The 21,873-nt window shown below is 56.3% G+C and overlaps 4 protein-coding genes across 4 annotated transcripts; all 4 read left to right on the top strand.

The window, feature by feature from the left end:
• Positions 1-456: 456 nt before the first annotated feature.
• BROUX77_006910 (uncharacterized protein) lies at positions 457-2,594 on the top strand (the record flags this gene model as incomplete). The annotated part of the gene is made up of 2 exons (XM_073751947.1): positions 457-460; positions 622-2,594. 2 exons carry the CDS (start codon positions 457-459, stop codon positions 2,592-2,594), a joined length of 1,977 nt encoding a protein of 658 aa, XP_073603057.1.
• Positions 2,595-4,749: 2,155 nt separating this feature from the next.
• Positions 4,750-12,401, top strand: BROUX77_006911 (uncharacterized protein; the record flags this gene model as incomplete). The annotated part of the gene is made up of 3 exons (XM_073751948.1): positions 4,750-5,447; positions 7,609-7,974; positions 8,318-12,401. The coding sequence occupies 3 exons, from the start codon at positions 4,750-4,752 to the stop codon at positions 12,399-12,401; spliced, it is 5,148 nt and encodes a 1,715-aa protein (XP_073603058.1).
• A 2,614-nt stretch (positions 12,402-15,015) lies between these two features.
• Positions 15,016-18,615, top strand: BROUX77_006912 (uncharacterized protein; the record flags this gene model as incomplete). The annotated part of the gene is made up of 2 exons (XM_073751949.1): positions 15,016-17,020; positions 17,174-18,615. The coding sequence occupies 2 exons, from the start codon at positions 15,016-15,018 to the stop codon at positions 18,613-18,615; spliced, it is 3,447 nt and encodes a 1,148-aa protein (XP_073603059.1).
• Positions 18,616-20,796: 2,181 nt separating this feature from the next.
• BROUX77_006913 (uncharacterized protein) lies at positions 20,797-21,852 on the top strand (the record flags this gene model as incomplete). Its single annotated transcript, XM_073751950.1, has 1 exon — positions 20,797-21,852. One exon carries the CDS (start codon positions 20,797-20,799, stop codon positions 21,850-21,852), a length of 1,056 nt encoding a protein of 351 aa, XP_073603060.1.
• Between the last annotated feature and the right edge of the window lie 21 nt (positions 21,853-21,873).

Consider the following 21,873-nt stretch of genomic DNA (forward strand, 5'->3'; position numbering starts at 1 on the left):
ACTTACACACATCAAGGCGTGATGCGTCATGTTGCACAAGATCGGGTACCAACTCTAGTTTGTCTATTCTAGCCGGGACTTGCTGATTGTTGAGAAGGTCAGAGTAGTTGGTCTGAAGTCTGATCTGCTCTTTCACCCTGGTGCTCATGGCGGCTCGTGATATTTGCCAGCTTCTCAACGGTCATCGTGACGTTGGACGGTGGCAATTATGCATGGCATCGGACCAAAATTCAGGATATGCGTGTCTTCTACGAGAGTCCAGACCACGGGATAGCGCTTATTATTGCAAGGCAGGCGTACTATTTACGTCTTCTTCGGCTGCTCTTACATTGTTCGGCGCGGCGTGGTGCTGCCAACTGCACATTTGTATATCAAGATGACCTGGTGTCTCGTTCTCTGGCGCATTGCCCTCTTCTGCTTGTTCCCTTGTCACCAGATAGAATACTTGACAAGACAATGAGTAAGAATCTATAGGCTATTTGCATTTGCCATTCTGTTCTCTTTCTCTCCCCGCATCTCTCCTCGTCTCTTTCTTTTCCCCCCTCCCCCCTCTTCTTTTTCTACCTGGACTTCCCTTGCCCATGACCATGACCGAGCTTGTCTGCTAACCTTGCCGGATAGGTACTCGGCACTACTACGTTTCCGAATGCGACGGCTGGCACACAGTCCCGACGCACAAGCATTCCCACAGCCGCCACCACAGCCACGGGCACGGGCACAAGACCCGGCGCTCCGTCTCTTCATCGCGCTCGCGCTCACGCTCTCCCGGCTCCACACGGGACTGCCGCCATCGCCGGCGTCACCACCACCACCACCACCACAGCCACAGCCACAGCCATGCGCACAGCGGCTCGCGGCGCCGCACGCGGGACCATGAGCGAGAGGGCGACCACGGTAAGAATGCCATGGTATATTTGGATTTGCCGGCCGGGCGCGCGCTCGCGCTGTCGCGCAGAACGCTGTTGGTCGAGTTGCCGGTCAGCGTGTGGCCGGGGCTAAGTGTGAGTCAGGCGCAGGCGCAGGCGCGGGCTCAAGCCCAAGCCCAAGCCCAATCTCAGATTCTGGCACACTCGCAGTCTCTAGTTCCGACTCAGATGCACATGCAGCTCCCCGCAGGTCCTCCCGGGGTCATGTATCCCCACAGCACATCCATCGCCATGGCACCCGGCCCCACTCTAACCCACAGCATACAACGCCTCGCATCAGCCGACACTGCCGGAATGGCCCTGCTTCCCAGCTCAACAATGGACGCACCCTATCTGGCCGGGCCAGACATGCCCCTTGCAATAGCACCCGGCTCCGCCGCACCCAGACAGAGCATCTCCACCCCCTTTGCTAGCACCTACGGCCAAGCCTCCACCACGCCCAACTTCCGAGACCCGTTTGCCGTGCCGACGCACACGCCTATGCCAACGGCCGCGCAGCCCTTTGGCATGGCAGCGCACCAGCGGGCCTCTCTGCATCAGCACCAGCAGCACGCAGCCCTACAGCCGCAGCTTGCCGCGCCTCTTCTCGAGCAGGCACCCGAGTACGGTGACGAAGCGGCCTCGCCGCACCAAGTCCCTCGGCACCGCGCATCGGTGCACAGCCGCGCGGCGTCTATGGCTACGCTGTTCGGCCCGTCGGACGCGCACGCCAGCCGGCGGCACAGCTCGACTCCGGCGGCAGCCCTCGTGCCAGACGACGTCGTGATACACGACCCACGCGCCACCGCCGCCGTGTCCCCTGCCGCAGCCACATCCCACCACCGCGCATCATCCGTGCTCTCGGCCCGCCGCATGTCTGTCCAGCCGTCGACGTGGAACGCGGTGGCGCGTCGGTCGTCGCGCCTGGCCTACCTGGACACCAGCGACGATGACGTCATTGACGATGACCCCAACGCGTTTGATGCGACGGTGGGTGGCCTTGGGCTGGGCCTGGGGCTTGATCCCGATGATGCCGCGCGGGGCACGCGAGCGAGGCCACTGTCTGTCGGTTCTGGCATCGCGGTGCGCAGCCAGGGCGTGTATCCCGGCGGTCGGCGGTCGAGTGCGGGGCAGTCCCCGCTGCGCGCGGCGTCGGCGTGTGACTTGCGATACTCGCCACGCTCGATGCCGCATGTACTAGGCGGCGGCAGGGATGGCAGATATGGCAGGCGCGGGAGTAGTGCCGGCGGAGCTCTCTACGACGACCCGCTCCCACGCACCCGCACCCGCGCCCGCGCCCGCGCCCGCGCCCATACCCCCGCAGACCCTCGACGCCGCTGGTCGCGCGGCGCAGAGCGCAGCCCGCCACGCCAGTCGGTGCGGTACGTTGACGCCGCGGCACAGCAGCACTACCGCACGTCGCGCACGCACGAGCCCGGCGAGGCATACCGGCGCTGGTGGCGTGGCGCGGGTGCGGGTGCGGGCGGACGGAGCGCATGGGCGACGAGAGAGGCGAGACACGGACGCGGATGCGAGTGCCGGGAGTGCCGTGGCGGGCGGGACGACGAGCACGAGTATGAGTATTTTGACGGCGGGCTGGAGGATAGCGGGGAGAGCTATTACGGCTCGGATAGCGAGGCGCATGCGGTGGGAGAGGAGAAACGGGCAAGGCGGCATGTGCGGTACTGAGAGGATTTTGAAGTCTAGGATATTTTTTTTTTCTACCGTTCTTTCGCTGTTGTTGGTTTCTTGTGTTGTTATTTGATCTGACCTAAAGCTTTCCCCAAGACAAACAAACAATGGCATGCATGTGTTGACGTTGACGATGATGATTGTTCCAAGTCAAAGACCCGACGCTGGTGAGACAAAGTGGGTAACCCTAGTTCTGCCTGTTGCTGTAACCCCGGATACACTCGTGCCCAGTCCAACTTGATAAAAATACCGCACTTTGGGGCTTCTGAAACTGGAGATGACATGTTCTCAAGGTTACCCTGGGAGTTCCAAGCCTCGACGGGCGTTTTTTTTTTTGCTGTCCTTTGGCTAGAGAATTTTTGTTTCTGTTGTTTGATGGTGTTTTAGCCATGGGAGCAAGCACAAGCAAGGTGCATTCATGGCACTGAGGAGAGATTGCACCAAGGGTTGGTGGTTGATATTCTAGGGTTGGATGTAGTGTAGCTGCATCCTAGACGACGCTTATGCAGGTCACAGGGTGCACAAGCTAAAGAAAGAACACTAGTGTTGGTGTCGTTGGAGCTGTGTGTTTAATTAGTTGGCACGACATGGAAACGATAAGTAGGCGGAATATGGTGATAAGCAGGGTTTTCCAGGGGGTTTTGTCGTCGGCCCCTTTTGCAGGAGGATAGATGGAGGTGGAGGACAGACACCAAGAGGCCTGGGATCTGATGTGTAGAGAGAGAGAGACATGTGTCTGTTTGAAGGAAGACGGGCGTTCGGAGCATATATGACTCTGGTGTAGATTGAAACACGACGAGTGGTACAGGTGAGTGAGATAGTAGTAGTGAGTCCTGGAGCCCTATATGTATATACATACATATGTAAGTAGACGGATATAAGAGTGGGTATAAGTGCAATGTGGTGTGGTGTGGTGTGTCTGTGTTCCAAGTCCAAGGATCTGTCTGGTCGGGCCAATTTCCTTCTGACAAGCGTGTGCAGATGCCAAATTATGCCCTTGACGATCCCCCGATGAAAGCGATTTCGAGAGAGAGAGAAAAGGGAGGCGGTGGGTGGGTGGCATGAAGATAGAAAGCATAGACTCGTCGACATGGAGGGCGAGGAGGTATAGATGCATATGATATAGATGCATCTATCGGGATAATTTCAGTGGGGATAGAAGCATAAAACGGTCAAAATGGGCAGACGCAAACAAGCTGACAATGACTGCAGCTGGTGAGGGCGCGGTGGGGGAAGGAGTTGGGTGAAGATCTCTATAGTTGGTGATTGGGCAGTTGTTAATTAGATTTTGGGGGGATTTGAATGGCAAGAGCTGCAAGAGCTGCAAGAGCTGCAAGAGCTGCAAGAGCTGATGGCAGAGTTTTCCGTGGCTTCCCCTTTGGCCTGTCCTCTCTCTTTCCTTCTTTGCAGGTCGTTCTTGCCTTGTTCTTTCGCTGTTGGTTCCCCACTGTCTCGAACCTCATTGGCTTCCCTTGGGCGAGAACATTCCTAACGTCATCGACACAGAGAGCGAGAGAGAAGAGAAGAGAAGAGAAGAGAGAGAGACTTTGGTGGTTAGTTCTAGTTGCTCGCATTTTGACTTTGAATTCGATTCGACGCTTGCTCTTTTTCTGGTCCACGTGCTTCTTTTTTTATTTTTCTTCTGCTTCTACTTCTGCTGCATTGCGCATCTCGGCCAAGCACGGCCGGCAGAACCACAGGCAAACCCGCGCTGTGGCCCTTTATTTATTCATGCCTTGAAAAAACTGCCCTCAATCGCGCGTTTCGTTTCAATGTTTGTTTAGCCTTGGCTTCGTTTTTTTTTTTTCTTTTTTTCTTCGGCATTTCCATTGCCAGATATCAGAGCCAGCGGCCATTGGACCTCTCGCCCGCCCAACGCCCAACAGCTTTAGGATTCCGGCGTCTGCACATTGTCTGGTGTCTTTTTTTGTCTGTCTGTCTGTCTTTTTTTTTTTTTCTGTACGTCAATTCCCTCCCCCCAAAACTACCCGCCGAAAAATGCTGCCGTCTGTGGCCGAGTTTGTCCCACGCCACACCAAAAGCCAGCCTGGAATTCAGACGAACAATCAACCCCCCAGCAAAACTCTAACATCCGTGAGCCACGGCCAGCTGAGAGCGCCCCCGCCCAGCCACTGTCAGCATAACTATCGCCATGTCCCACCCGTCCCATCGCACGAGCGCCTCGCCGCTGATGGACGGTGATGGTGGCCAGCCGCCAAAACAGCCCGACGCCCACGCCCAGAGACACCCGCCGCCGGTCCAGCTGCCCAAGCCCCGGTCCCATTCCCAGTCGCGCCCGCCGCCATCCCACCCGAACCTGAACCTCCAGTCTCCGCCGCCGCCGCCCGCCCATCGACTGCACCACTCGCAGAGCACGCCTCACATCCTGGCTCCCCCGCTCGGCCAGCTGCCTCTCCGCCAGCACCAGCACCAGCACCAGCACCAGGCGCTCCAGCTCCAGACCCAAACCACCGCCTTTCCGCCTCGCTCGCAGTCGTTCCATGCCTCAAAAAGCCGCACATACTCCAATGTGGCTCCGTCCTCGCCCGCATCACCGACCTCGTCGGCGTCGCCCTCGACACCGCTTGACCCAGCTCGCCGCTACTTTAGCCACCACTACGGCCAGAGCACCGGCAGCACTCCTCGCTTTGTCGATCGCCAAGCCGTGTCTCAGAACGAGAAACACGCGGCAGCTTTGCACCATCAACCGCCAAATCCGCCGCCCCACGGCCACCAGTTCCCCCCGCGCCACAGCTCGCAGGTTGCAGTGCCGCCTGAGTCGTGGTCGCTAAACCAGTCGTACAGACCTGGCGGCGCGTCTGCGCGATCCTCGTCTTTTTCACACAGCAGGTGAGTCCCCCTTGAAGTATTCACTTTGCCTCACCTCACCGCCTTGTCACCTCTCACCGCAATCATGAGATCATCAGGCATGTCTATGTTTTTACTGTGTTTGTGTGTTCTGTTACTCCTCTTCCTCCCTCCCTACTCCCGCGCCAGAGCCACAGCTGCTTGCCGCGCCGGACGGGACTGGACCTGCTCCTCTGCTGCTCTGCCCCGGCTTCTTTCTCTTGCGCCCGTTTGATCACCGGCTTCTGCCTCTGGCCTGCATTCTTCCGTGTTTTGCCTTTCGGATAAGACGTGCCTCTAGGCCGAGAGACGCCCCAGCACAGCCTGCCTCCGACACGGCAAGCCTCAACCCCGAAGATGATCTTCAAGTGTTTGATCTTGGTCTGGAATATACTTGCAAGAGTATATGCCGTTTCTTCACCCACTGTTAAAAAAAGCATACCGTTTTACAGCTGTGCCAAGCGGTCGTATTCCTAGCTTTGCAGTCTTCTTTAGTTATCCCTTCTCTCTGTCAGGTATTCTTGTCCCCCTTACCTAAGCATCAGGCCCATCGAAATTCACGTTTCGTCTTGTCTGCCCCCTGTGACTGGGGCTAGTTGATCCTTGGAGTCGTCGAGAACAAAAAAAAACAGTCCTAGGGGACGCTCAGAGCGGGAAAGAAAAGAAAACAAAGACACCAGAGAAGCAACGAAGAAAGTCAATGGAAGCTACCGTGGAGAGCAAAAAAAAAGGGCACACAACTCTAGCAGAAACAGCCAGTCCGCGCCTCCACAGCTGCCATCAGATCGACCAGCACCAGTGTCTGGCTTGGCTCGATCTCTCTGATCTCAAAGGAACATAGGGGCTCCTTTCTCGGAGACAAAAAGCAGCAACATGATGTGGTGAACAAAATCCACCGGGGCCTGGTCTACTGCAAAAAAACGCCGCCCCTGGTCCAGTTGTGTATTACACAGCTTTGTTCTGCGCCCGCCCGCCTGGCCGGCCCCATCCCGTTTTGCTTTTGGTGTCGTTGATGGCCTTTGTCTTGGCCTCTGTCTCTGGTGGACGTACAAGCTAAAGTAGCAGTGCTACGACAACATGGGACTGTACGACTTTACAAGTAGCTAGTAACTATAGTCAAAGCGGGATTTTTTTCCCCTCTGGTACTGGTACTCCTCCTACTGCTACTGCTACTGCTACATGCTGCTACATCCGATATGCTTGCCGGCTGGCTTGTTTTTGGAGACGGCGAGGGGCTTGTTCCTGTGAGGGTCTTGGTACTGCTTCAGAATTAGCCGGCCGACTTTGAGCCATGTCCCCTCCTCTCCTATCTCTGGTCTCTGGTCTCTGGCCTGCTTCACTTCGCTATGCATCATCCCATTTTCCTCTGTCAGATCGGACTCTTCCTCCCCTTCCACGTCTATTTCTATACGGGACGTGGGGCTCCCCCAAAAGCAGCCCGGATGCTCTGGCCCCAAGTTTGCCGGGTCCTTCACCTTTTCTTCTGCCTCGAGGGGGAGGGACTGTCCTACAGTAGCGTATGATCTCTCGGGCTTCTTATGCATTTCCTTTTTCCCTCAAACTCACTGTTCCTCTCTTAGCATAACTACACACACACAACATACATACCCTTGGCAGTCCCCTGTCTTTTCTCTCTTTTCCTATCCCGAACTACAGGTTGCGCCAGGTGACTGCAAATAAGCCCAAGGACCAGACTTGTGCTTTAATTTCTGGTCTTTTTTTTTCTTTTTTCCTATTTTCCTTATTCTCCCTCGTCCGTGGGCCCAGTCCCCCCTGTTCCCTGTTCCTGTTTCCGTTCTGTTCCTGGACCGAGTTTTAATTCTCTTTGGCTTTCTTTTGCTCTTTAACTCTCCACTTGGCTTGACCTTTTGGCCCCGGACTCTATTGCATGTCTCTCCTTGTTGCTGAACTGGACTGAACTCGCTCATCATTCTGGCTGCTTCCACCTTCACGACGACCCTTCTATCCGTTCCGTGACTTGGCGCTTCTTCTTGCGCTGCCCACTGGCCGCTGTTTCTTTTCTCTCTGCATCTCATTTTCCTCCTGCATTTCTTTTTGACATTTTGCCCCTGTCCCGACCTGGAATATCTCGCATTTGCATTATACCGTTCACGGCGAACTTCAACTAATTCTCCTGCGCGTGCTCCCTATTCACTTCTTCTAGACTGCACCGGCCGATTCCTACTCGATTACACGCCACTGTATTCCCCAAGTCCATCTCGACTTTCGACGAAAAGAACAACTACCGCGACAGTGGCCCGGCCACTGCGCCTCTGCGACGCCCAATACTCTCGTCGGCTCCAGGCTTTCCCGATAGCGCCTCTTCACCAGCCCTCCCACTCCCGCGACTCGCTGCAACCGCCCCCAATAGCGCTACACACCCGCCTGTCTCGGCTACCGAAGCCGTTGAGGCCGAGGCCCAGTCACCACAGTCGCTTTCCAGTCGTTTCCCGGATCCGACTAGCGAGTCTGTATACTATAGCGACTCGTCTTCTGATACCTCGTCCAATAGGGCCCAAGACCCGCCACGGTAAGTTGCGCCTTCAATCTGTAGGGTCGACGACAAGGAAAAAGGCACCATCAGAGACAACGGATCAGAGACGTTCACAAACTTCAGGACAAGGCGCACTGTTTCCCGTGTCCAAGACAAAAGAGCACAAGGAAAAACCAGGGCCATTGTTCTACTATTTCCGGAGGCAACCTGGAAGAAGCCTTGACAATCTAAACCGCCTTGGAATTTGTCGTGCTCCGCCATGTCCTGCCCTATTGTGTGGTCTTTGCGTCAGCATGCCTCCGTGCTTTCATGTCCTTGCATACGGTACCAAATCTCCCTGTACACAATGCATGCTAATCAATCACGCTTTATATCACAGACCGAGCTCCTCTGGCAATTCTTCGAATGAACGCAGTGCTTCTCTTCCCGTCATCCTAAGCCCGCTGATTCCACGCTCGGCTAGCCCAACCGCATCGCCTATGCCCGTCTCTACCATCACAGGGCCCCCGGCTCCTCGTGAACTCGCCATGTCTGGTAGCCCGCGACAGGCATCCATGGATTCAGTCATATCTGCCATGTCCTCCAAGACGAAACCTGGGTCTTCCGAGCCCTCACCCATGGCCGCTTCCGAGATTGACAATCTGGTGAAAACTGCCGGGAGTGCTGAAGCCGTCATTCAATATCTTCTCAGGGACAAGGCCTCTCAAACCCAACAAAACGCCCAGTTATGGCGCCTTGTTGACAAGCAAAGGGCCATGATTCTCGGCCTCAACAAGGACCTTGAGCGTGCTCTCAAAGACAAGGAAAAGTACCGCAAAAAGCTCAAAGAAGTACTCGCCGCGCAAGGCGGCCAAAATGCCGATCCTCTGAAAGACGTGGATGCTGCGAGCGATTCCACTTCAATACGCGCCCAAATTCCCGACTCTCCCAGCTTAGATTCAGACGTCAACCTCAAAGTTTCACCAGCAAGCTTAGCACCCTATCCTATAACGCCGCCGGCAGACTACAGGAATACACCAGATTCTGCAGTTGGCGAGATCTTGGACCCTAGAAAGGCCATGCCCCGCGCTGAAGAATTCGCCCACGGCAAGTTCAATTCCGACAAGGAAGAGTTGACGTCAGAGCTCAAGCGTCGCCAGGAAACCGAGGTCCGCGATTTGCACATCAATATGAACATTCCCCCTTCAAGAAGTTTGCCCTCTCCCACAACTGCAGGTCCTCTTGTCCCCCCTCCTTCTCAACCACCCCCAGCGCCGCCCTCCATGGTAAACGGAACTCGAAGCACGACCCCTCAAGCCGACCAAGAGCTGGCGCAATTCCCCTCCCCTCCCAACAAAAAGACGTCCAGCCGGGGTCTTGATCTGGAGCGTCGCAACACTGTCGAGGATGAAGGCACCGAGACCGACTATGAGGATATGCTCAACTTCGACAAAACTACAACTGACAAACGTGGCCGGCGACGGACTCGGGAGGAGGATGATCGCTCGAGAATCAAGAGCGCTCAAATAAGCCAGGAAATCAATGCCCAGTCGAACAAGACCCCAAGTGAATCCACAACGCCCAAGCCTTTGATCAACACCAATTTCAATAACACTCCAGCACCGCCATCTGTCATCGCACCGTCACCTACAAGCCTTAGTCAGCGTCGCGATCACGTGCCAGCATCCCTTGATGGACTGATAAAATCAACAGCTGTTGCGTCAAGCCAGAATTTAATCGCTAGAACAGAGCTAACTGCTCCCCTGCGAAGCCCCGGTTTACCTGCTAGTCCCTCTCCACGGGGCGCCTTTTCTCAGGCTAACGCTGCTTCGCCCTCCCCCCGTCTTCCGCGCCAGGCGATTCCAATGCCCCCTGGAATGGCCCTGAAGAGTGGACGTACGGAATCGGCCCCGAGTCTTACGCCCCTGTCTGCCCAGAGTGACCTTAGCTCGGAGGCGACAGTGATTATGCCTGCGCGCCGCGGCACGGAAAGCTCGACGGAACGGCGCAAGATATTCAAGGGTTTCCAAACGGAAGAGTACCCGGATCTTTTGTTGCCGCCTAATGCGCTCCCTTCCATCAGTGTGCGTGTCGCATCGTCGCGGATGAAGCCGTCGCGCGCGTCGCTAATTTCTCTGACGCAACTTGAAGAAGACCCAGTGTTTACTTTGGCTGTTGTCTCTCGCGCAGATCATGGCGAGCTATGGCGTGTTGAAAAAGACTCCATGTCGCTCATGAAGCTTGACCAACGCCTCAAGCAGTTTTCTCAGTTTGTTGCGCGAACTCCAGATCGTTCCTTGTTCAGCGGCCACTCTCCGGCCAAGTTGGATGCTAGGCGGGTTGCATTGGACCAGTACTGGGATGATGCCCTCAATGTCAACTTTGACACGGCGACGGCTCTTGATCTGTGCAAATATCTTTCAACCAATACGCTTCCGCCCAACTTTGACGAGAACTGGGATTCTTCAGCGGCGGCTTCGAGCCTTGCAGGCAAGAACCCACCCAGCAATGGGGCTTTTCGTAGTGGCTACTTGACCAAGAAGGGCAAGAATTTTGGCGGTTGGAAAGCGAGGTACTTTGTTCTCAGCGGCCCCACGCTCAAGTACTACGAGACGCCTGGAGGAGCCCACCTCGGCACAATCAAACTATTAAATGCGCAAATTGGAAAGCAGGCCCCCCAGGCCGAATCTCAGACGTCAGGGTCTAACGATGACTTTGATAACCAGTACCGCCACGCCTTTTTAATTATGGAACCCAAGAAAAAGGATGCAACTACCTTCTTCAAGCACGTGCTGTGTGCAGAGAATGACGACGAGCGTGATCAGTGGGTGAAGTCGCTAGTCCAATGGGTTGAATATCGCGAGCCTGAAACGGACAAGGAATCGAAGAATAGCGATAGACCTTCTACCAGCGCTGGTGAGCATACGTCCAAAGGCAAGGGCCATAGCAGTAGCATCAGCAGTGACTCGAAGACGCTCAAGAAAAAACACCAAGCCAAGGGCTCGTCAGCCCAGCACCATCAGACAGGCTCCGAGACACTGATTGGCGTCCGATACGACTCACTCAAACCAGCGAGCTCTGGGCGTGAGGGCTTCCGTAACACGCTGATTGGGCTGCCGCAGAATCCCCGTGACCAAGAACCCACAGCAAAGGAAAACGTGCCGTCTATTTCTGCGCCGCAAAAGACCAACATCATGTCGGACAGGTCGACGTTTGTCAGTCGCATGAGCCATATACCGACATCAAACAACAACATGCTCTCATTGGACGAGAAGAAGCAGCGCAAGCGCAGTTTCTTTGGGTTTGGCGCCAAGACCAGGTCGTCGTCAGAGGGCCAGGAATCGCTCTTTGATAGCAGCACAACCAGTTATGGCGGGCCTGTTAGACCAGTCTTTGGCGCACAGCTCGGTGACGCGGTTCGTTACAACAGGCCGGTGGATTTTAATGTCCCATTGCCATGTGTCGTGTACCGCTGCATTCAGTACCTGGACGACCAGGGTGCGTTGAATGAGGAGGGCATCTTCCGTCTAAGCGGCTCTAACATTGTCATCAAGGCACTCAAGGAGCGGTTCAACAATGAAGGCGATATTAATCTTATTACTGACGAAACCTACTACGACATACACGCTGTGGCATCGCTGCTCAAGCTGTATCTCCGCGAGCTGCCGACGGCTATTCTGACTCGGGATCTTCACCTTGACTTTTTATCGGTCATGGAGATGTCTGTGGTGTCGGAAAAGTGCGCAGCGCTGGGCGAGCTAGTGAAGCGTCTCCCAGAGGCCAATGCCACGTTGCTCAAGTACCTGATTGCCTTCCTGATCAAGATCATCAACAACGCGACTGTGAACAAGATGACGGCGCGTAATGTCGGTATTGTCTTTTCGCCAACCCTCAACATACCGGCGCCCGTGTTTGCCATGTTCCTGCAGCACTACGAGGCCATTTTCGGCATTGACGCAGAACAGTACGAGCTGCCATCGCCCGTGTCGGAGGAGGACAGCTCATCGCTCAATTCCTTCCCGCCCTCCTTTGACCCGATTCCGCCCCGCCCCGCCACTTCTTCCGGCACATCGGCATCCGCCTCGCCCCACCGCCAGCGCCTGATGGACCCGAGCCGCAACTCGCCGACGCCGCCGCTGCTGCACGACCGGCACAACGTGCGCGGCACACCGACGCCGCCGCCCGGCGGCAGCGCGTCGTCGCTGGGCACCAACTTTTCAATGCCGCAGCCGTGGGACATGACGCAGCACCAGCCCAAGACCGCCTCGGGCCACCAGCAGCACTTTTACAGCAACAGCCAGGCCTCCAGCCACGGGCTTGGCCACGGCTACGGCTCAGGCTCGACGAGCAGCAGCAACGATATGATGCTCGGCGTTCCGCATGAGTCCATGTCGTCCAACTCGCGGCGCCGCGAGAGCGCCATCTACGGCTCGTTTGGCGCGCTGCAGCAGGGAAGCCGGCTGCGCGAGGAGACGCGGTTTTAAGGAGGGGGGTAGAGCATGATGGAAGGCCACGGCTCGCCGGCTTATGTCAGGTTCCTGTTCCTCTTTCATCCTCCCCCGTCGTTTATCTCTTTTTCTTTGATTCTCCCAAGGTTACAGCTAGTTTGGCTACAAATGCTCGCTGTGTCCTCTTTTTTCTTCTTTTTTTCATTTTCATTTTCATCTTGAGTGTACACGATTTTATTACCCCTTGTTTTCTTTCTCTGTTTTTTTTTTCACGATCTCGGATGAACTTTTGTGTTCCGGCCATATAATCTTGTTGTTGCTGTCTTTTTTTTTCCTTCTCTTTGGTTTCTCGCTTCACACGCACTGCAGCAGCAGAGTTTGCTCCATGTGCCTGTTTCTGGTTTTTATTTGCTTGTCTTTTTGTTTTTCTTCTATATGCATTCCTGGAAGGGGGTGGGTGGGTGAGGGACGGAAAAGGGGAGAGAGAAGGCTATTTTGGCTTTGTCTTTCCATGACCAGTTTGTATCCTTGGAAGGATTCTTTTTTGTTTTTTTTTTCTTTTTCTGTCTTCTTTTATATTTTCGTTGTCTACCTTTTTTTGCTACATGTTTGTGCTCGACGATACCAATGGAGTCTGTTCTTGAACCATTACTAAAGGAGGGGGGAAGAGGGAGAGACAGCAGGAAATATGATCATGTGCGTGCTTTGTGTTACGGGACCGGATCGGCATTGACGTCAATGCTCGGATACAAGATGTGTTAGCCGAGAAACCTCGGGCCCGAGGACGGCAAGACGGTGTGATTCTTTTTTTTTCCTCTGTAAAGTAGTAGTGGTGCCTGAATGAAAGAATGCATTCCAGGCCCTTTCCTCCCTTGTCTCGTTCTTCGGGTAATCTGGAAGACGAAGAAAAGAAGTAAAATAAAAATAATAAAAAAAAAGGAAACCCCTCGCGGCAGGCCTAGACCCGCGGCTAATGCGCAAATGCCTAAATCATTGCATTTGGCGATGTGCATGAAGTGATCAGATTGGGTCACAGCCGAAGGGAGAGCAGGAGGGAAGGAGGGGGGATGGAAATATATGAAGAAAAGAGAGGGATTACAAGTAGAGAGAGAGGTGACTATAGTTAGTTAATAGTTAACTAGCCAGTTGCATGTTTGTGTTTGTGTTTGGCAGTCAGCTTACCTAAGCACCCGGTACTTGGTGACCTGCGCTTAGGCAGACATCTGGGTCTGGGCGAAGGAAGAAGGAAAAACAAGGCAAGAAGAGAGAGGGAAACGAACACAAGGCTCAAGCTCGGGAGGGCTGCCGATATTTGATTGAGTCGTGGCGCTTGGGCGGCGTAAAACGCGGCTTTTTCCGGGGCGGGGGGGGTGAAGGGACGGGGGTTTATTCTTGTTTCCTGACTCTTGCTTTTTGACGCGACAGCAATTCAGCCACTTGTCGCATCCCCCTGTAGCGCCACATTTGTGCTTTGGCTCTTTCTTTCTTGCCTCCGGCCATCTTGTTGTCGTGGAAGCACAACCACACTTTGTGAAACAGAAATGCAACCCTCTGCGCTTGTATCAAAGCGAGGCGAAGTGATGTGTTAATTTGCCCGCTTTTCTGGCTTGCAGCTGGGGTTTCCTGCGCCAAAATCAGCCAGAAGAAATACGGCGGCGTGCCTAAAAAAAAAATTGGTTCAGGGGCTCCCTGACGCACAGGTGGTGTCCTGCCTGAGCTTTGCTTTCTCTTGTGGTGGTGGGGGCCAAAGAGACAAAAAGAAAGAAAAAAAAAAAGAATTGACAATGCCCAGAGGACACCTTCTCCTCCTTTCTCAGCTCTCAGCCCTCGAGGCTCCCAGCCCTTGCCGTTTTGGGCCACCAATTCCCGCAATGCAGCGCTGTGATTAGCTCCAGCGCGCCGGGCTCCTTCGTTCCATGGAAGAGGTGCGGCGGCGGCATCTGTGTGGGAAGCCCTAAGCAGCCCCACCCATGCTCGGCTATCTTTTTTTCTTCCTTTGTGCGCTTCTTCCAGGCGGCAAGTCGGCGGTCGGCGCTCACGAACACCGACATTCCTGAGCGGTCGCCCACGTTGCCCCCGCCCATTCGGTCGGTACAATAATGTTCCGAAATTTGTGAAGAAGTCCAACAGGCAGCAGAAAAGAATTAAAAAAAAATTAAACAGAGAGAGGCCTGGCTCACCTGACTGGCCGCGAGAGCGCCAGGCTCGCCTGGATGGCTTGGGGCCCATATTGTCAGCACGGCAAGAATTGGACGTTGGTTTACTAATCGAAAAGTCCCGTGGGCTGGCGCGCCTAAGCAGCTCTTGGCCAAGGAATTCCTGGTTGCGCCGGTTGATGTCTGGCGTTAGGGTTGCGCTTTTTATGGGGCTATGCGGTCTTCTTATAACAGGCCAAAACGCTGATGGGAAAACGAGAACGCTGGTCCTGGATTGTGGCATCGGAGAAAGTCTGTGGCCGAAAAGCAGATACAGACACTTGGAGCTTGGCCGCGATCACAGTTGGCGCCCCTATTTTGACGAGTCCGTTTTCATCTCTCTTTTTTTTTATCATTAATCTTTTTATTTCTTTTCTTATTGCCGCCTTGCTTTTTCTCTGACTTATGCCGACCACTCCCCCAATTGGCCTGGCCTGCCGTTTTCCCTTTCTACAATGGACCACACGGAACACCAACCGCCTGTCTCTGCTGCTCCCGCTTCCGCTTCCGCATCCACATCCGTCTCCACATCTGCCTCCGCTCCCGCCGCGGCGCCTTCCGCACCTTCCCCCGACTCCTCCCACTCCCACTCTCACCCCACCTCTGCCGCATCCAGCTCCGGCTTTGGCCATTCCATGCGCCCGGCCGCCTCTACGCCCGAACGCCCGCCGCCGCCCCACACGGCCTTTAGCCTGCGCGGCTCGACCTCAAGAGCGCCGCCCGCCGACGCCTCGCTGCACGACCGCGACCGCGACTACGACTCTGACCTGGCTCCCGCCGCCGACATCCAACATCCGGCCAGCCGCTCGCCTCCTGCTGACGCCTCCGCCACACTAGACGCCGCGGCTACCGCTGCCGCAGCCCCGAAAGCGACAACGGGCTCGTCAACAACTGGCGCCGCAGCCCCGACAGCCAGCGGCGCGGCTGCGGCTGCCGCGGCTGCCGAGAAGAAGCAGCGCGCGTGCGACCCATGTCGCGGGCTCAAGGTCAAGTGCGAATGGATGCGGGACGAGTCGGGCGTCGGGTCGGCCTTTGGGAACCCGTGCCGCCGATGCATGAAGAGCCACCGCCACTGCGTCGTGTCGATCCGCGCGCGTACGAATGAGCGCCACAAGCGTACCGACACGCGCGTCTCCGAGCTCGAGAAGCGCATCGATGAGCTGACGGCCTCGCTGCAGGCCAAGAGCCCCGCGTCCACGAGCTCCAAGACCACCGCCGCTGCCGCCGAGGCTATTGCCGGCTTCAAAGCCCTGATTGACGGCCGCCATACGAGCGCTGCCCAGGCCACTGCCGCTGCCATGTCGCCTGAGGAGCGCAGGCAGCAAGAGGTCTGGAATACAGAGTCGGAGCACGCAACGCCTGGCTCGATTGACCGCCCGTCTAAGCGCCGCCGGCGGCGAGACGACAACGGGGACAGCGACGTCGACAGAGACTATCAGGACCGCGATGGCTCCTTTGACCACGCGGCGGACCGCCCGCCAGAAGAGACGAATGCTTCTCCACAGCCACCCAAGGGCACGACGCCTGGCCGGGCATACACTGAGCTGATTGAGAGCGACGTGATAGACCGCGGCGTCATCACGCTCCAAGAGGCGGAAGAACTCTTCACTCGGTACAACGAGGCCATGGTCTTGCACATGCCGGCAGTCGTCTTCCCCACAGGGACACGCGCCGCCGACATCCGCCACAAACAACCGCTGCTCTTCCTTGCCATCATGTCCGTCGCCTCATCGGACTGCGAGGCCCTGCAGCGCCGCCTGACAGCCGAAGTCATGCATGTCATCTCGGAGCGGGCCATTGTCGACGGCAAAAAGTCGCTGGAGCTGGTGCAGGCGCTGCACGTGGCCGTTATCTGGTACTGGCCGCCAGAGCACTTTGAGGAGCTCAAGTTCTACCAGCTGGTCAACCTGTCGACGTCCATCGCCATCGACATTGGGCTAGGCGTGCAGACGCACCGGCCCGCCGCCTACCGGCAGACGGCGCTCGCCCAGGGCTGGCGCAGCCACGGCCAGCCGCCCATGATCTTCGCCGAGGCTGAGGCGGCCGCCAGCGCGGGCAGCACGTCGTTCAACCAGAACGCGCCGGGCATCGTGTGCGGCGCGCGCGAATCGTTCGAGGTCGCCGGCAGCATCGTCGCACGCCGCACCTGGCTCACCTGCTACTACCTCACGTGCAGCACGGCTATTTCGCTGCGCCGGCCCAAGTTGCTGCGCTGGTCGCCGTTCATGGCCGAGTCGCTGGCCGTGCTGTACTCGGCGCCCGACGCGGCGCCGACTGACCGCTCGCTGTGCAAAATGGTGCGCACGCTGCATCTGTGCGAGGACATTGGCAACCAGTTCATGCCCGAGGACGGCTTCTGCCATCTGGGTCTGGGAGACATTAGAGCGCAGGTCTCGCTGCGTGGCTTCCAGGACGCCATTGAGATTATGAGCCAGGAAATCGTTCGGGACGGGGAGCCATGTGAGTATAAGCATATATATATGTGCACCCTTTCCCCCCTTGGCCCCTGCTGTTCTTTTCTCCACCGGAGGGTTTTTTTTTTGGCTTTTGTTTTGTATTTCTCCGAGACACTGTACTAACCATCCGTATCCGCCACTCTCTCCCCCTGCATAGCTTCCAACAACATGGCTCTCGAGCTGACAACCATGTTCCTGTACGAAGTCGTCCTCCAAAGCGACGACCAAGTCAACGAAGACAGAGAAGCCAACACCTCGGGCACACACACATCCACGCACGCACAGCCGCCTTCGGCCACCAACACGCCACATCCCTTGACCCCAGCGCACATCTCGTGCATCAGCGGGCTGCTAAAAGCCGTCATTACCATCTTTGACATCTTTCTCGCCATGGACATTGAAAATGTGCGGTGTCTGCCGGTCTACATCTTTGTGCGCGTGTCGTACGCCACGGTGATCCTGGTCAAGATCCATCTGCTGTCTTCGGTCCCTGGAAGCGAGGCCTCACGGCTCTTCCCCCGCGAGGCCATCAAGATGGAGTACTATGTCGACCGGCTCTTGGAAAAGTTCAGGGCTGCCGTCAAGGGAAACAGGTCCCGCCCGGCTGCAAAGTTTCTCGTTGTCCTGTGTCTGCTGCGCCGCTGGGCCCTTAGTGAGGACGGCGGCGGCGCGCTGGTGCCGGCGGGAATGACAAACTTTACAATCTTGCCCACACACCCGGATGGGAATCCCCAGGATCAACGGCCGCAGCCGCAGCCGCAGCCGCAGCCGCAACTGCAAAAACAACAGCAATCTCCCCAGTGCGATAAACCAGACTCAGCCTCACGGCTACAACAACAGCAACAGCAACAGCAACAGCAACAGCAACAGCAACAGCAACAGCAACAGCAACAGCAACAGCAACATGCGCCTGAGACCCCCGGCCGCTCGGTAACCCCACCCCCATCTTCCATGTACTCCTCCCGCGGCGCCGTCGAGTACCCGGCTTCAATGGCGCGCACGCCGCTGCATGTCCTTTCGGCTGTCGCCACCGAGAACAACCGCGCAGGCACATCGGCGTCTCCTCATCCGCAGTTTGATGACGCAGCATCCTCATGGGTCTCTTCAGCAGGTCTTTCGCAGCAGCAGCAGCAGCAGCAGCAGCAACAGCAACAACAGCAACAACAGGAGCAACACCGGAGGCAGCAGCAACACTACATGTCATATCCAGCGCCCTCGATGGCTCCTGCATACGCCACTAATACTCCGCCGCCAATATCTGCCAACATGGGGCCCATCTCTGGAAACCTCTCAACGCCTATGCTGGTGCCCAATGGCATGGCCGGTGCCGAGGGCGCGCAAATGTTCCCGCCCGGCAGCTCGGCGACCAGCCAGGCCTGGAACAGCTCTAACATGGACATGAGCATGGCCGGTCCCAACGACTTCCCCATAAACTCCAACATTGACTTTGAGCGGCTCATGATCAACTTTGGCATGGGCCTGCCGCCGCAGTACATGGACGGCTACAAGATGAGCATGGACACGTGGGGCATTAACGAGATGGACGAGTCCGGAAGCGGCTCGGGGTCCGCCGGCGCTTCCATGTATCCCCGGCTGTGAGCGTGGGGGGGAAGGGGGTGACTCGTCCAATCAGGGAAGCTTGGTGTGGGCCTTGGAAGCCTGGGCCAAGGCTTCGTCCGCATTTTCTGTTTCCAGCAAGAGCTTGAAACTTGTGGAAACAGGCTCGGCAAGGTGTCAAGGTGTGAAGTGCGTTTATAGATACCCTTCCAGGAGAGCGAGCAATGATATGAATAGTGTAAGTACAAAACCCTTGGCTAGGGTTAATAGAGACAACCATGGAGCATAATTGGCACCGTGAACTAGCAAAAAGGACATGTTTTGGGCTAGCCACAAGTATCTGTACCTGTACCTGCCCATTTGTCTCAATACACGCAAACAAACAGTCAGCAGCCACTAAGTGAATTGATTTGAATTGATTTGACCGAATGAGCTAAGCTCTCTATTGTGGCTGTTGGCGTCTTTCTTACCCCACATAAACAAACAACACTAGCAACAACTGTTTTGTTGTGTGGAGTCGGCCGCGTGTTGGAGAACAACATGTGGTGGCTTTCACATGGAAACTGCCACTTTTTTTTTTTTCTTTTTTTTTTCGGTGCTTGAGCAGAGACCAAAAAGTCAGGGGGAAAAGATACGGCAGGAAGTGTGGAAATAACGGGGAGGAAAAAGTTGGAAGGAGTGGAAGTAGCGGAGGGGGGGAAAGAAGGAGAAAACAAGGGACGACGTCTACGGGCACTTGCCGGACTTGTCTTGCAGTTCCTTCCTCTTTTGACCAAAGTAGGTAGCTCGTAGCTCAAGAGGATTGGAGGAAAACCGTGGTGTACTGCTGTGTTGCATCCCACCTTCTCCAACTGCAAATGATGTGGGGAAAATAATCTCCATGCGGAAGAGGAGCCGGGGGAGGGGGGGAGGGGGATGGTGGACTCAGAGAAAGAGATATAAAGAAGTAGGCAGTTGCCTTGGCCTGGGAAACTCGATAGAGTTGTCGAAAAAAAATGTGGGAAGAAGAATCGCCAGACTGAAAATGCACGTCATAGACGAACATGCGATCCCGGCCAAAAGAAAGCAGCAAGAGGGTGGCCTTGCAGCCAATGATATCATCAAGGAAAGTGGAGAGGCTGAGTTCGGCGAGGATGCGGGAAAAGTGGGGCCATCAGTAAACACACATGGATATACACACGTATCCAAGCCAGGGGGAACAGAGCAGCAGCCAGCGTGGCCCAGCGAGCGTCATCGGCTGTCCAGGGGATCCAGAAAGAAGAGAGCGAAAAAGAAAATAAGCATTACATCACTCCAAGCCCATGCACGTCGACGCAAGAATGCGGCTTGGCTGAGCAATTCCGGCGGACTGAATGGGACAAGTATCAGACCCGGACTTGTGTGAAGGTGAGACGTCTGGGGAAACTGCACAAGCTTAGATTTGGTAGGTTTGGTAGGTGCGGTGCAGGCTGGGAAGGTGCAGGTGCCCGTTACGGAAACCAACCCACATGCTGCGCAACTTTGGCACAGGGTCGCTTTTTTAGTCCCTGACAAAGACAAGAGGAAGGAGCAAACGGTCCTGATGCCATCTGACGGTCGACTGGCGATAAGCGCACCACAAGACAGACAACAAGGAAGGTGATAACCACTTGGGTCCAGGCGAGGAGGGTACTTGCCGCTCTCTGATTCTGATCCAGCGGGCCTGCCCTGCCGCTCCTTCACCGAGGCGGCTCGAATTAGTCAGGGTGCCCACCGAGACTTGTATTTATTTGTATAACTATCAGCTTTCCCATGCCCCAAGCCCCAAGCCCCAAGCCCCAAGTCCCAGCTCAACTTTCTATTTCCTCCCGTTCCCATCTTTCTTTCTCCTTTACCGCATTTGCAGCTGCCCTTCGCCCTTTTTTTTTTTTCTTCTTCTGTCTCCAGACGTGCTGCCCGCCTGTTTTTTTCTTCCTGTCTGTTCTTGTGTTTTATCTTCCCGCTGTGCTACACCTCACACCTCCAATCCGAGACACTCGAACCAGCCTCGGCCCATTTTCACCGCCGCCAAACCCGCATATCGAGCCACCATTGCTCTGCGGTAGGCTGACGCCAGTGTCCACATCATCTCATCCAGAGAGAGTCAACCAAGAAAAAGGGAAACAGGACACGACGCCTTGGTCTCCTGTCTGCATCAGTCCGTCTCCTCCAGCGCATATAAACCACTCTCTCCCGCCCCCTCCCGCTCTGTCCACCTCGCCGACCATGTCTTCCAACGACTGCGCTACGTCTGCTATTCCCATCAACAACCCTTCTCACCCCAACATGGACCGCCGGGGCTCCGTCGGCAACGCCGTCTTCAGCAATCTCTTCCGCAGCAACTCAATCTCCACCCAGCCCTCGGCCGCCACCGCCGCCAGCGTGCCCGACACGCACCGCCGCCGCCTCTCGTCCGTCAGCGTCGGCCTCCACCAGTCCGGAATCGCCCCGCCCAGCACCACGCCCGCCAATTTCACCCTTGCTCCGGCCCAGCTGCGCCGCAGCAGCACCATCTCGCTGCTTGACGAGAACGCCATTGAGGATGACGACACCCCGTCTCCGCTCTCGGGCAGAAGCCCGCCCCTGTCTTCCATTTCCTCACGTCGTGCAAGCTTTGCCCGCCCACGCACAGTCACCGGTACCGCATCTCCCCCATTTTCTCTGTCCCCTACCTCTACAAATCTACCCCTGGACCACCAGCCACCACCACGCTCCACTGCCGGCCTGGACCCCGAGGATCAAGACGCCCAGCAGCCGGGATATCGAGTCTCGGACGACCCCATGCCGACTGAGAGTTATCTGGCTGGCGCCGTCCGCCGGATCTCTCTCTCTGGCCCCGCTGCTGCCAAATCGGCCCGCGAAGCTGTCACCTCCGTCCGTCCAAGAAAAACCTCCCTCCCGTCGTCTCAGCCCCCTGCCGCACTGTCTTCTAACCTGCATTCCGCTTCTCGCGCCACAGACCAGCAACAGCAGCACCAGCACTTTACTTGGGCAGACCAGCTGCGCTCGCGCGCCGAGGGCCGCTCGTCCACCTTCATGTCGAGCTCTCCCCCCAGAGGCGCTCCCTACAGCCCTGTCGCGCCCACTTCTACTACTGCCTCATCGCATCGCCGGGAAAGCTCCATTAGCAGTGAGATGATGCCGCCTTACCAGACCTCGGCTCTGGCTCCGGCTCCGGCTTCGGCTTCGGTGCCAAGTCTTCCTACGCCCCGGGCCAAGCCACGCCAGAAGCCTGATGCTTTCCAGGAGCGTATCCTCAAGGGCGACTTTTACATGGACTAAGCCCGAGGGATACGCCCAGGC

This window comes from Berkeleyomyces rouxiae, assembly GCF_048999995.1.
Source record: "Berkeleyomyces rouxiae strain 22BRR77 chromosome Unknown BrBRR77_ptg000009l, whole genome shotgun sequence".
In the NCBI taxonomy this organism is placed as follows: domain Eukaryota; kingdom Fungi; phylum Ascomycota; class Sordariomycetes; order Microascales; family Ceratocystidaceae; genus Berkeleyomyces; species Berkeleyomyces rouxiae.